This window comes from Dermacentor variabilis, chromosome 3, assembly GCF_050947875.1.
Source record: "Dermacentor variabilis isolate Ectoservices chromosome 3, ASM5094787v1, whole genome shotgun sequence".
Classification (NCBI taxonomy): domain Eukaryota; kingdom Metazoa; phylum Arthropoda; class Arachnida; order Ixodida; family Ixodidae; genus Dermacentor; species Dermacentor variabilis.
In genome coordinates this window covers 97,560,603-97,575,069 of record NC_134570.1, presented here as the reverse complement: position 1 = coordinate 97,575,069, position 14,467 = coordinate 97,560,603, and the positions used below count along the sequence as shown (strand labels likewise).

At 42.1% G+C, this 14,467-nt stretch overlaps 1 protein-coding gene across 2 annotated transcripts in view; it reads left to right on the top strand.

Moving 5' to 3' along the window:
* The first annotated feature begins 2,821 nt into the window (after positions 1 to 2,821).
* Positions 2,822 to 14,467, top strand: part of LOC142576077 (ankyrin repeat domain-containing protein 13D) — an 87,095-nt gene continuing 75,449 nt past the window's right edge. For both annotated transcript variants that reach the window (XR_012826776.1, XM_075686012.1), the window contains exons 1-4: positions 2,822 to 3,071; positions 7,480 to 7,615; positions 8,448 to 8,572; positions 12,857 to 12,902. Coding sequence is in view for 1 of the 2 variants with exons in the window: in XM_075686012.1 (XP_075542127.1) it covers positions 2,967 to 3,071; positions 7,480 to 7,615; positions 8,448 to 8,572; positions 12,857 to 12,902 (412 nt within the window). In the remaining variant the exon portion in view is untranslated. The remainder of the gene's footprint in view (positions 3,072 to 7,479; positions 7,616 to 8,447; positions 8,573 to 12,856; positions 12,903 to 14,467) is intronic.

Below are 14,467 nucleotides of genomic sequence, written 5' to 3'. Positions count from 1 at the left end.
TCTACTACGCTCCATTTAGTTATACAAACACTATAAGAACATATTTCACGTAGTTTGCTCTCAGCATTTACCTACCTTTCACGCAAGAAGCCGGTTCAGGAGATTCCATCGCGGCGACCGCGCGCAGTGGCGTTCACTGTACGTATTCGGTAAAGAGATAGCGTCTGTAAACGATTGTGCTCTTTCAGTTTGCCCAAGATTATTATTGAGATAGTAAAAAGCTTCTCTCGTTTCGAAAGTACTTACAGAAATGTCCGGAAGAGCTCGCGCGTGGTGTTTTCAGTGAGCGCTGACAGCAAAACCTATGAGGAGCGCGCCACGTGATCCCTCATACTACGCCAGCGAGCCGCTTCCGATAGATGGCGACTCCGTAACTCCTCGCCGCCAATACACTCTTAGGCAAAGTTGCACCCTTTGGAGTGCCCCTTCTGCCACACAACGTTAATCGTTATCTGCCTTGCTTGCGTTTCCTTTCTTGAAAACGCCGCGTCCGCTACTTTCCTGTCGGGAATGCTATGTCATACTGATAACGCGCATGCCGTTCGTTACTGGAAAGTACCGGGCTCGCCGCGTTAAAGAAAGGAAACATATCAAGGCAGATGACAATTATCGTTGTGTGGCAAATTGGTGTAATTTTGCTTACACTCTTAGAAAAATGTACACCCTTTTGGGTTTGTCTTGTCCCACAACAATAATCGTCATCCGTCTTGCCCGCGTTTCCTTTCTCTAACGCGGCGAGCCCGGTACTTCCCAGTCACGAACGGCGCCGCGTTATCAGTGTGACGCAGCACTCTTAAAACGGTTGCACCCTTTGGGGTGTAAATTTGTCCCACAACAATAATCGTCATCTGCCTTGCTTGCATTTCCTTTCCTGAAAACTCGGCGCTCGCTACTTTCCTATCGAGAATGCTGCGTCACACTGATAACTCGGCGCCGTTCGTGACTGGGAAGTACCGGGCTCGCAGCGTTAGAGGAAGGAAACGCGGGCAAGACGGATGACGATTATTGTTGTGGGACAAGATACACTCTTAAAACGGTTGCACCCTTAAGGGTGTATATTTGTCCCACAACGATAATCGTCATCTGCCTAGCTTGCGTTTCCTTTCTTGAAAACTCGGCGCTCGCTACTTTCCTGTCGAGAATGCTAGCTGCGTCACACTGATAACGCGCTTGCCGTTCGTGACTGGGAAGTACCGGGCTCGCAGCGTTAAAGAAAGGAAACGCGGGCAAGACAGATGACGATTATTGGTGTGGGACAAGATACGCCCCAAAGGGTGTAAATGTTTCTAAGTGTGTAAACCCCAAAGCGTGTACACTTTTCTAAGAGTGAGCGTTCTCGACAGGAAAGTAGCGAGCGCCGAGTTTTCAAGAAAGGAAACGCAAGCTAGGCAGATGACGATTATTGTTGTGGGACAAATTAAACACCCAGAAGGGTGCAACCGTTTTAATAGTGTACACTCTTAGAAAATTTACACCCTTTGGGGCGTGTCTTGTCCCACACCAATAATCGTCATCTGTCTTGCCCGCGTTTCCTTTCTTTAACGCTGCGAGCCCGGTACTTCCCAGTCACGAACGGCATGCGCGTTATCAGTGTGACGCAGCGTTCTCGACAGGAAAGTAGCGAGCGCCGAGTTTCAAGAAAGGAAACGCTCTACACTCTTAGGCAAAGTTGCACCTTTTGGCTTGCCCCTTCTGCCACACAACAATAATCGTTATCTGCCTTGATGCGCTTCCTTTCTTTAACGCTGCGAGCCCGGAACTTTCCAGTAACGAACGGCACGCGCGTTATCAGAAGGGGTACTCCCAAGGGTGTAAACTGTTCTATGCTGATAACGCGCGTGCCGTTCGTTACTGGAAAGTACCGGGCTCACAGCGTTAAAGAAAGGAAGCGCATCAAGGCAGATAATGATTATTGTTGTGTGGCAGAAGGGGCAAGCCAAAGGGTGTAACTTTGCCTAAGTGTATGGGAAACGCAAGCAAGGCAGATGACGATTATCGTTGTGGGACAAATATACACCCCAAAGGGCGCAACCGTTTTAATAATGTACACCCTTATAAGAGCGTGGAGCGTTCGGGTTATAGCACGAAATTAAAAAAAAATGAAACTTCGACCTCCATTTTCTTTACTAATAACAACCTAATATCGCGAAATTAATGACAACAGAATTTTCAAAGGCAACTTTATGATTCTACACTGATTTATTGTTTCTCTGTGTCCCTTTCACGCTGCTTTCACGAAAGTAAAGACACGCAAGATAGATGATGATGGTGGTTGTGGGACAAGATAAGTCCAAAGGGTGCTACTTTTTGTAGAGTGTAGGACCATAAAATGTAATCTTTCTGCGAAATTTGAGCAAAATCAAAGCACTGGTAAGGGCGATTGCTTTTTAAAAAGATATAACCGCAAGTAGATGAATAGGTGGTGTCCAAATCCACGGCCCAAAGAGTGACGCTCCATAGATGTAAAATGCGAATCTTAAAGGCTATGCTCTTGCTGGTTTAATGTGGGTGAAGCAATCTTGAGAGCCAGAGAGACGTCATAGACGTTGGGTTTTGGGCACCACTTATTACCTTTTGTTTATCACACGCTTTGTCTTTTATTGAGTAACAGTGAAAGTTTCAAGTGTCTCTTTAAAAAGTATCAGCTGCGTTATATTTATCTGTTTTCACGTAGTTGTTTCATGCGCATTTCCTTGTCGGAGATGCAGTCGACAATCTCGAAAGCCGCGCACAAGCACTCACGCTGGCGCTAGCTGCCTTTCTGACATCATGTATTGCGCATAGCTTTCATTTCTCCACCCCTTACACAGTAGTTGTTTATTTCTTTGAACGCCATAATGGAGGCTGTTGTCTGATGTGGGAATGCTGTGCCGGTGAGAGAACATTCCGTGGTTGCTTCGTATCGGATGCAATGACTCATCGCCTTAAGATCGTACCTAGTCAACGAAAGTCTACATAACAGAAGCATGTCGGACAAACTGAAATCCGCGTTGCAAGAGGAGTATCCGCTCCACTGGCTGGCTTGGCATAACGACTATGAGGCTCTAAAAACACTCCTTGAAAAGAGTGCAGTAAGTATTCTTTTTACCATTTTTGACTCGTCGAACACTGAGGTCGGGTCCAATATTAGCAGAGCAATTGAGTCACGAGATCTGCGCGATCGCAATGAATGATCACGCGGAGGGAGCTCCGCTGTGTGTCGACGTAGTCACACTTGGTGATTTTCTTGGGCGTTGCAGTTTCGGAATTTTCCGTAAATAAATAAGCGACTGCGACGAAATAATTTCAACGGTAATTTCACTTCCTGCGTTATCTTTCGTTGCCGTACGTAATATTGACGCCCCCCTGCGTTTACCACTGATGTTTCTGTTGCTGACTAGTAAGAAACAGCTGTCAAATTCCGAGATAAACAAGACTCGCTAGCTGTGGAGTATACGTACGCGTCCTTCAGGGCAGTTTACTTCGTCCAAGGGTTAATTGCAGTAGCTTGTATTGTGATTCGATCATATTTTTGGAAACTGGTAGATTTGCCTGCTGTCTCTGAATAGGTAATCTTTGTTACCCTTGATAACATCGCATTTGAACTGATCAAGGAGGTTGCTCTTGTCACTTTATGGATGCCGACCTAGAGTTATTCAGTAGTCACGTACGCTGAAAGTGCTGTTTCCTTAATGTGGAAAGTTGGGCGAATTGGTGATTAATTAGCTTACCGTGTTGGTGAAGCAGCACACTCACCAGGACAAGGCGGAGACATACGCAGCGAGTGTCGTGTATTGTGTGTCTCCTCCTTGTCCTGGTTCTCTGCAGGACGAACACGGTATGATGCTGTTTCCCTTCGTGGAACCTTATCCGAAATTCATTCCATGCTACCCTAGCGTAGTCAGGCATTCAATCTTTCCTACCGCACTTTTTCACGTCGCAAAGACATAGCGCGAGAGAGTTTTCTAGAACCAGTTGATCTGAATGCACTTTTTAAACAACACACCGAAGAGCCAAACGAATTGGTAAACGCTGTAGTCGAGCGAACTGTAGCCTTCCAAGAGAAAATGTACAGGCCTGTTGTGTCAGAAAGCCGATATCATGAGTGAGACAATGACATCGAGGTTGTTTTACTTCCAACTCCGGTGATTTACATTGCCGTGGATAAACAAGACGAGATAACATGTTTGTGAATGTCGCGTCGAAGTTGACTCTTGAAATACGTGGACCACTTTCCGCAGGTGAAGGTAATCATACCTTACAAGTTCATCATATGTGGTTGTATATATGTGCTGTACATACATGCAACCAACATACAGAGATTATGAAACATGTCATCCACTGTCTAATTCTTGTCCTTGCCCTCTGCTCAATGTCATTGCCTGCAATATTGGGGTACAAGCTTGGAGGTAACTTGGGCTTCCAAAATGTAGAGTTGTGGGAGAGACTGTTACCATTATTGAAACTAAAAAAAAAAAAAAGTATGTGTAGCTAAAGTTTTGCTTCAAGCTTGAAGCAATGCCATGGTATGTTGTGATTAGTGGTGTAGGACAACCCTTCTAATGCACAATGTGGATCTGTTTGATGTTGGGAACTGACATCTGCCCATGAAAACTACTTGATATTATTTTGTTTTCTCTGACACATTTGTTTTTATTATTTCTTGTTTTGGGGCCGAACCATTGATTACCTTTAAGCTAAAGCTTTTTGTAGCAGCGCCAGTGGAGAAAAGGCCTAAAAATTGTACTTTATTTTCAGAATGATTGTGTCATTGGAGCATACCGAACCTGCAATTTTTCATTGGCATGGTGTGCTTGAACTAACTAGTGATACTTCAATTCTGTGAAAGGCAGATCAGTAGCAATGGTCTCCTCCTCCACCATCAATTTGTTCAGAACATGGGGGCAAATCTAAATAGACCTACTTCTTCAAATCTTACCCAATCAGGCATCTTTTTTATTTTTTAGTTATTTAGTTGGGAATTTTGGTGTACCTTCATTGGGCAGTAATTTATCAATTGTAACCCATGAACTCATGTACCAATGACAGTGCACTTAATGATAAATCAACTTGCCCATAAAAATACTGTGTGTTAAAGAACAGTGCGTGTAAGTAAATTTACTAACACATAGCTGAGATCTATCCTGTGCATCTGTTCTGTAGTAGTAATTGTGGCACTAGCAGAATAATGCAAATCCTGCTTTTGTATTAAGGTGGTGCAAGTTAAATAGGGATTTTTGAATAGCAATACTTTTTTTTTTCTTTTTCTTTTTGATCCCACCAAGCTTCATTTTCTAGGCATATATTACAGTGTTGAGCGTCATTTCTCTTGTTTTCTTTCTTTGTTGGTAGGATCTCTTGTGCTTTGTATGCTGAACATCTTTTTTCTTCTTTTTTCTCCTTGCTGTGCTCTATTTACTGTTAATTTCATTTATTGTATCGATGTAGCCCTTTCTTTTTCTTTTTGGTTTTATACAAATTTACTGCTGTGTTTTGTTTTCACTTTATTGAATGTACCCACTCCACCCTGAGGGTAATGAAATAAATAAATAAGTAAATAAATAAATAAATAAATATGATTATTAGAGAAAAATTACATTTGAATATGGAATATTTCCAATTTCTAAATGAATTGAAATACCGTGATTGTGTAGTGTGTGTTTGGCAAAATACTTATTTGTTTTGTTGGATACATCTTATATCATTAACAACTGTATTTCAAGTCAACTGAGTAGCTTGTAAATGATAAACAAAGGAAAGGGGATCATGTTTGGCACACCATGACAATGACCGTAATGAAAAAAAGAAACATTGTGTCACCAGATACACATAGTAGAGTGTAGAACTCCCAGAAGGAGCTAAGTGTAATTTTACAGCACTGTACGCCATTTTAAGGAAGCCAAGCAGGGTTTGATTGGCCAAATAATAAGTAGTCTCGCCTGAATCAAGACAGCAAATTTGTAGCGTGCTAGTGACAAGGCAGGCATATTCAACGACTGGAAATTATTGTTCAGAAGTAATTTCATCCATGCATTTGCTCAGGGACAGGTTTGCCTGCTCAACAACTGTGATTCTCCTGCGGCAGAATCACTCAGAAATGTCTCCACTTACGAGTGATTTCTGCGCCTAGACTGTAACAGTTGTTGGCCCTTATAATATTTGAACAGAGCAAATATTCAACAATTTTGAATAGTGAATGGAATGGAATGGAATGGAATGGTATTCTAGAATGGAATACGAATCGAATACTGAAAAATATTTTATTCATATTTGAATATTTGCATGTGCCTAAACATAAACACAATTGAAAAGTGTATATCAAATGTGCAGATGTTTTCTTGGTGGTTTTATCGAATTACGTCTGCACTTTATTTTGCTGCTTCCAAATTGCAATTTGCTATGTGGTATCTAATTGTTGCAATCAATTTTTTTTTGAATTTCTTTTTATCTACTTTGTTAGTCACAGCAGAAGTGAGGGAACCTATTAAATTATGATTATAGTCTTGCTTACTGTAGTGTGATTCTTGGTGTGAATGCTTAACTAATCCAGATCAGCCTTTGGATCATAATGGAGTTCTGCGTGAGTAATGATGGCTCGTGAAATTCATATATATGCACATGTCTAGCCTTGCAGAGGTGGAGTAAGTTTTATCAAATGAGACCAAAGGAAATGGAAAGATATTTTTTTGGTAACCAGCCATGCATAGCCAAAGCAGATTGTGCCATAGCTGAGGACACGACAGTGGCGAATACTTTTTGTTGCAATTCTTGTCATTTAGTGGGAAACCTAAAAGTAGCATAAATGGCAGTCCTTGTAGTTACACTGCCATTTTGTCTATTGGAAATGAGGCTCTGTACATGGCATTTGCAATGAGACTGAACCCACCAAAGGAACCTGCAAGGTCGCACCCATTCAGGTCGACACATTGGAAGCTTCAACTCAGCAATACAGGCTATTTTACTGAGAATCTGAGACAGTTAGTTTACCAAATCAAGCGTAATACAGCAACAGAAAATGAGCACATAAAGTCATATTTTTGCACTAGAGCCATACTTTTGTTTTTCATAACAAGGCCACAAAGTTCTTCCTGAAGCGGTTAATGGTGTGACAGTAATCTTAGGCTTTCATTCCGCACATAAGCACACTTCTGAGTGCAGTTAATATTTTTTTGTCTGTAAACAGAAAGAAAAAAAAGAATTCAGGTCCCAAGAGATTAATCTTGGTTTTACCCTCACCAATCTAAAATGTGTGCGGAGTCACCGAACATCTGTTTATGGTAACATTCCTGGACATGCACTGCTAGGTTGGCATGTTGCTAACACTTCCACCTTCTGTTACATCATGATTTTAGGGTCCCTCTATAGGAAAACTAAAGGGCAGCATGGCAAGTAACCCTTTGGTGGTATTCTTGCACACAATATGGGCTGCAACAAATCTTGGCTGCATTTGCTTAAGTAATCCCGTTTGTTAATGCCAGGTCTTCTTTTATGCTGTTGCAGGAGAACATCGAACGGCGTGACTGCCGAGGGAGGACAGCCCTCATGCTGGCTGTCACCTTGGGCCACCTCGAAGCATCAAAGATTCTTCTCAACCATGGGGCCAATGTCAATGTGGAGAACAACGATGGCTATACAGGTTCTGCTTAGTTTGCTTTGTGAATTTTCCGCTTAAAAGGCTGCTTACGGAGACTGGGCATTGCAAACAGACATGCCCATTGTGCAGGTCATGGGGCGACGATTGTGTCCAGAAAGTGTTAAGCTGAATTATGCTGCAAGAATAGCTGATAATTTAAACAAAAGCTTACAAAAACAAAAACTGACACATGGTCAACTGACACATGGCCGACTGAGACACGGCCGTGTGAATAGCACACCTTTCTTTTCAATTCTGCACCCTCGCCACTAACAAACCTTCGATTGTTGCCTTGCCAACTGCCTTACCCCCCTCTCCCCTTACAAAGAACCCTACCTATATATACTGTGCTGAGGAAAGCGTATGTCACCTTGAACAAGACAAGTCCACTTGTTGAAACGTTGGCTTCTGCTTTTACCTTGTTTGCTTATTGTTCATCACCTTGAATTTCCATCTCCCGCCTTCCCTGTGTTTTACCTTTAGCGCTTTGAGCATCATTGACGTACCGTTACGTTTTTGTGTTTCTGTCCCACCATGTTCTATTTAGCATTACTTTTGTCAGACATGAATGTGAGGGCCATTCTAAGAGAGCATTTGCCATTATCCGTATCATTTCTTCATCTCTGCACAACCAAAAATATACCGTTCTATTCGTTTTATGGTATCCGAGAAAAAATGCGACGCTGGGTGTGCGTCACCTCCGGAAAAACCCAACACTGAAAGGATTAAGATAATCTACAAGTGCATATAGCTACCATTGAGCACCATGCATGGTGTCCTCTGTGGTGCCTTGCCTGTCCTCACTTCACGTCATGTTTGTTTATTTCCTTCACAGTGGTCCACGAAGCAGTGAGCACAGGTGACCCTGAGCTTCTGGCAGAAGTGTTGACCCGGCGGGACCTCCAACGCTACAGCACATCCGTCGGGGGTATCCCTGATCTCTTGAAGCGGATTCGGGACGTGAGTGTTGACTGCACACAGGCCTTTCAGTGGTCCCTACTGCTGCTCGGGACTTACTGTGTGGTGTATCATATGTGATACACACAGAGCAACTTCTAACCAGATAGAATCAACACAAAGAAAATCAGCACATAGTGACCCAAAAACTGTGTCATTTTTAGCAATAAAATTTATAGGGGCTGTATCACTTCAAATAACTTTTTTTCTAAGAATATGTATGCTGGGAGCTCTTTCCAAATGCATAAAAAAGCTTGTTAACAAACAGAATCAAGATTGGGACTGACAGATAGTATACCACAGTGTTAACAAACAGGTTAGTTTCATAATTCTTGCACTTGAAAGATGCAGAGGGTTTGCTCTTTATCAGTCTAATCTTATATTTTGAATGAGAAAGACATTCCGCTTCTGTGAGGCAAGCATTAATTGCTGTATCATATCTGATACAGCATGCAGTTAGGGGATAACCCCCAACTTTTGACCATGTTTTGTCCGGCGACAAAGTTTCCCGAGGCAATTTATTTGAAGGATCTGAACTCTGTCGAGGTAGTCCACACTCTGCTCTCCACATTTGCGTGAATTGGCTTTCTGATTGAAATTCAGGCTGATTAGGGGACGGTCTTTTACAAGTGCGTTAACGACAACACTCTTGGAGAGTTGTGGGGTGCGGCTTATACACATATCCGCGTATAATCAGCAGTCAAACAGTGTTGAGAAATTGCACTCGGTAGTTAAACGAGCATTGTGCGTATTGTGCTAAGGGCACAAAAAGGACTGGGAGGGTCGTTGTCCCCATCACTGTTTCCATTGAGGACAGTTCCATGGAAGGCAAGATTGTTCACCCAAGCAGAGTACATGTATTGCAAAGCCCTGGGTTCTCCCTTCAAAATGTTGGGAAAAATGTAGGAAGGAATGGGCGAAGGCCAGTCAGTTTGTGGATGAGAGCAGAGATTTGTTTTGTTATGAAAAAACAAATTTGATAGCAAAATATTGCATTTTGACACACTATATACTGTTTATTGCCAACATTATTCTGATGAATATGTCAGAAAATGAAAATTCCGCGAATACATGCAATATGCCTCGAGCAGCCAGTGGCGCAGCAATTTTGCTTGCATTTGCGGGCTTCTTTCACGCTCAGAAAAACACTTTTATGTAGCATGTATTGAGCAACAGAAAGCTGTATCGGGAGTTTTTCATGTCGCTCTACAATTCTTTTATTGACACTTTTCATCTAATCATAATATTTGAGAAGTTGATAAAGTAATTAAGTCTGATTATCTAATAAAGGGAAAATGAGATATTCACCTGATCGTAGCATTTGCTACGAAGAAAGCCCATTAGCTCAGATGGTAGAGTGGCTGCCCTGGAAAAGCGGTAGTCCCAGGTTCGAGTTCCGGACCAGGACAAATTTTTCTTCTACTCGAGCAAGGTTTGTGCGTGTCCTTGAAACCCTTGAAAACCCTTGAATTTGAAAAGATCGTTTTCAAGGCCTTGAAAGTCCTGGAATTTTCGAAGATCCTTGAAAATCCTTGAATTTCCTAAATTTTTATTTTTAATAAACTTCCAGTGATTGTATTCGAGAAAATTTCAACCCTCCTGAATTCCTGCTGCGATTTTGTTAAAAAGAAAGCGAATTCTCAGGCATATTGAATTGTCTGGTAAAACTCAGGGAAAACGCAGGGAATTTCTGCTTCAATAAGGGAAAATTGGCTGTCATATTATTGTAAGGGAACGAAAGTCGCGACCTACTGCTGGCTCGAGTAAAAGAGAGGACTTGTTACGAATTGTCTTTGACACCGTGTCATTGGCTGGAGGAGTTGCCTGTGTACAGTCAACAACCGATTTTCCGGATGCCTGATTTTTGTGAAATGCCCGATAGCGCGGATGGCTTTGAGGCACCACCACGCGTCCCACAGAAATTTCAGACGCAAGAACCCTTCGCTGTCCAATTTTTTGGAGTTTTTCCCACCACCACAGGACCCAAATGGCATTAATCAAAGCCATCAACGCCGTTTTTATTATCTGGCCGCCTCGAATTAACCAGCGCTCTTGCATGCCGATCCGCTGGCAGCTGTAGCTACCACCGCGGCAACACTAGGCTTCGCTGCTTTGACGTTCGCTATTAGGGTTCTTGCCGTTCGGTGCCGTGTTTTTCATTGAAAGAATTCGCTTCTGTCAGTAATCGCACCAACTCTGAATCTGTAATCCTCGCGTATAGCTTCGAAACTTAGAAAGCATGGCGTGTTGCATAATGCTGGTTCCCGGAAGGCAGCTGCGCCTCAGCACAGCGGTGTTACGCGGTGAAGCGTACGTGAAGTATTGCGGTGAAGCTTAACAAGCGTGGGAAGGGGCAATTGTCACGGGACACAGTAAGTATTCCATAATTATACATGCATGTATAATTATGGCCTTGTGTGTGGTCCTTGAAAATCCACACATAGGACCTTGAAAGTCCTTAAAAACCCTTGAATTTTGTCATATACATGAACCCTGTGCGAGGCTTTTCTTTCAAGGAACCTGTATGGGTTTCCTTTGTAGCAATTGCTGAGATTGGTTGGATGTCTCATTTTCCCTTTATTAATCACTTCTCTCCACCTTGCGGATTTCTGCAGAATGTATTATGTCAAACTCTTGCCTTTGCTTCGAGTTGCTGATAAGATTGACTCTGCCCTGCCATGTGCTAGCCACCTCGTTAGCTCAGATGGTAGAGTGACTGCCCCGGAAAGGCGGTGGTCCCGGGTTCAAGTTCTGGACCAGGATGAATTTTTCTTCAACTGCGAGGCTTTTCTTTCGAGGAACCCGATGGGTTTCCTTTTTAGCAGTTTCTACGATTGGGTCGGTGTCTAATTTTTCGTTTATGAATTACTTATCTCCACCTTGAGGGTTTCCGCAGAATGTATTACATTAAACTAATTATCTAATGAGGCAGAATGAAAAAAATACTTTGAATATCTTCAAGCAATGGCAAACAACATTACCTTGATTCTGTCCAGCTACGTGACATTAGCATATTTTTGAACTCTGGCTAAGGTTTGCTTGGACACCCTGTAGACTCCCACCTATGAATGTGAAATTATCTTACTGAGTGTCAAATTTGATGGTGAATGTTTTGGAACAGAAGCATTCTTGAAGAATGAAACAAACTGAAGTTGTCTTGGAATTCAGCACTCAAGCTTTGAATTGAAGCATATATACCATATTCGTCAAAGCTAAAAAAAACATATCTGTTTGCCAGCTCTACTTGTTCGCAAAAGCTGTGTTTGCCAAAGTACATAAGCGACCTATGCAAGCAAATATTTGCCTAGTCAGCATTAGATTTATCAGAATTACTGCTACCTGAATGTTAGAGGACTGTATAATATGGAAAGTTTGCAATCGATTTCATTAATCATGCTTCAAAATTACAATTTACTGTTTCGAAAAGCATTTTCGGCTGCTCCAGAAGCTGCTCCAAAGTAGCATGGGCCAGTAGCATCACTGTAACAGCAGCAAGGAGAATATAAAAAAATATACAAGCATATCAGTGACAAGCAACCAGGTGCTTAAAAAAGGAAGTAGAAGCACAATTCAGTCAACAGCGGAAAGACGGAAACTGAAAAAATGCCAAATTTGACTGAGAGAAGGAAGTGCTGCACCACAATTCTTTGGAATAGAAAAAAAAAATGGCTTGGATTAACTGAGAGTATGCATATTTCTCTCAATTAGTTCCTGTAACAGTACTGTCTGGAAACTTATCGCATAGGCAAATGGCACGTAGAGGCATTGATGCATTGGTATTGCTGTAGGTGCACTGTTTAGTAGATTGCGTAATCTAAATGACATGTGCGAGTCAAAGCTTCCAGGCGTAAAATAGACTAAAATTTGTTACAAAATGCCACACTTGGCATCATTTACATTATTGTGACGTCCTGTTACAGTAAAGCCAGGTAGGATGGGATTGCCCATTAAAGAAAAGTACTCATACCAAACTTGGTTTGTAGAAACAAGTATTATATTAAATTACTCAGTGCACTCTGATACTTGTCCATATTTTTTTCTAGATTTTAGAGGCCTGGGACGTTCATCGAATTTTAAAAAAAAATAGTGCAAGTAAAAAAATGTATCAGTTCGCCTTTAAAGGTTCTGAGGAGGAAAACGTAAGACACGATTTTTGGAGTTCTTTGTTTTATTTTTAACAGCAATGAAGATTAGCGTAGTTGGTTTAAGGTTGGTGTAAAAGAGCACGTAGGCTATTGTGCTGAACCTGGAATGCCCCCCTCCCCCCTTTTTCTTCTTTCTCTTCAGACCCCGGACTTCTATGTGGAGATGAAATGGGAGTTTACAAGCTGGGGTAAGTCAAGCAAAGCATCCTACTACAGTTACTGTGCTGAAAATGAAACCTTGAAATGAAACTTGTGGCTCCAGATTCAGCGAATCACAAAAGCAACAACAGGTTGAGCTGATTTTGGAGCTTTCTAATCTGCAGTAGGTACAACTAGCTGTTTAAGAAAGTTGCCGTAATGTGTCAGGGTCTCAGTAGGCACTAACCTATATTTACTCATGCTTCTGTAGAATATCCTTAAGTGCAAAATGTTTCACCCTCACCCCCAAGAGTGGAGTCCTCAAGCTTCAAGCATACCTTTAAGTTAAAACAAAACAACAACAACAAAAAACAATCTCATGCACAGTATAACCTCTCAAATAGAATATATTTCTTGTAGTGTTGCTGAATCCTGACCACAGTGACAGTAGCAGTATGTTGAGCATGTGCAACATGCTTTCCCATCGTTTTGGTTCTATGTATATGGCCCTTTGAAAAAAGTTATTTAGAAGGGTGCATTCTACTATATTATATGACCTACTTTGAACCTACCCTGAGACAAAGGCATCGGTGAAGGTGTACTTAGGTGTGTGAAGCTTTGACCCCGACCTAAAGACTATGAACGATGGCTCGAAGACAGTATGTTTAATTAGTCACTGTTGCAGTATCTGCATGAAACGGGCCTCTGTGCTCACATGTAATTTCACCTCCACATTATGGTGCATGGCAAGCGAGGGGAAAAGAAAATTCAATAATTTTGAGGACCACAAATGGCACAGTGGGCAAAGTGCTGCATGTATCTCTTTCACACCTTGCACTCGCTTGCACTCGTCACGTTAAATGTGATAGCATTTATCTGCATCGTAGGATGTCCTTGGTGTGCTGGCTTGAAGCGTGGTGCCCACACAGCAACAGCGCAAAGACTGTGAGCAAAACTTGTCAACTAGCAGAGGATCCTGTGTAGACCACTTTAGTTTTGGTCAGTGGGCTCTGCCATCTATGAAATTTTGGACTGTTTATGCAAAAATGTTTCCATTGCAGTGTGTGGAGGTTACCAAGGTATTGCACACACACATAATCTAAAGTCACTCTTTGCATTCTTCAAACTGTTGCGGATTGGCTTTGGCACATATTAGCCTTAGCACCATGTTGAAAGACCTCCCAGCTTAGAGCATCTTTGTGAAATAACACTGAAAAACTGGAAAATGTGCTGCTGACAAGATTTAACCACATGCATGTGGCAGACAACAGCACAGCATGTTCAGATAGGCTGTGCCACGCTACTTCTACTTACCGTAGTAGTCATCTTCGTTACATAAATGTATAGTCACAAAATTAATATTTTTCTTTGGAAAAAAAAAAAATGCCACAATGATCCTCATTCAGGCCCCAGTTGAAAGTTTTATGAAACGTGTTGCCAATACAAAATGAAATGGGATGCAAAGAGGGGATAGACACTACATTTGTTGGACTGTCTGGGACGCTGTCCTTGTGTTGTGTTCCATGGTAATTTTGCACAGTTAATATGGCATGTTTCACGAATCCAGCAACCAGCAAGCCTGTCTAGCAGCAGTAGTTTGTGGGGTCTCAAACGT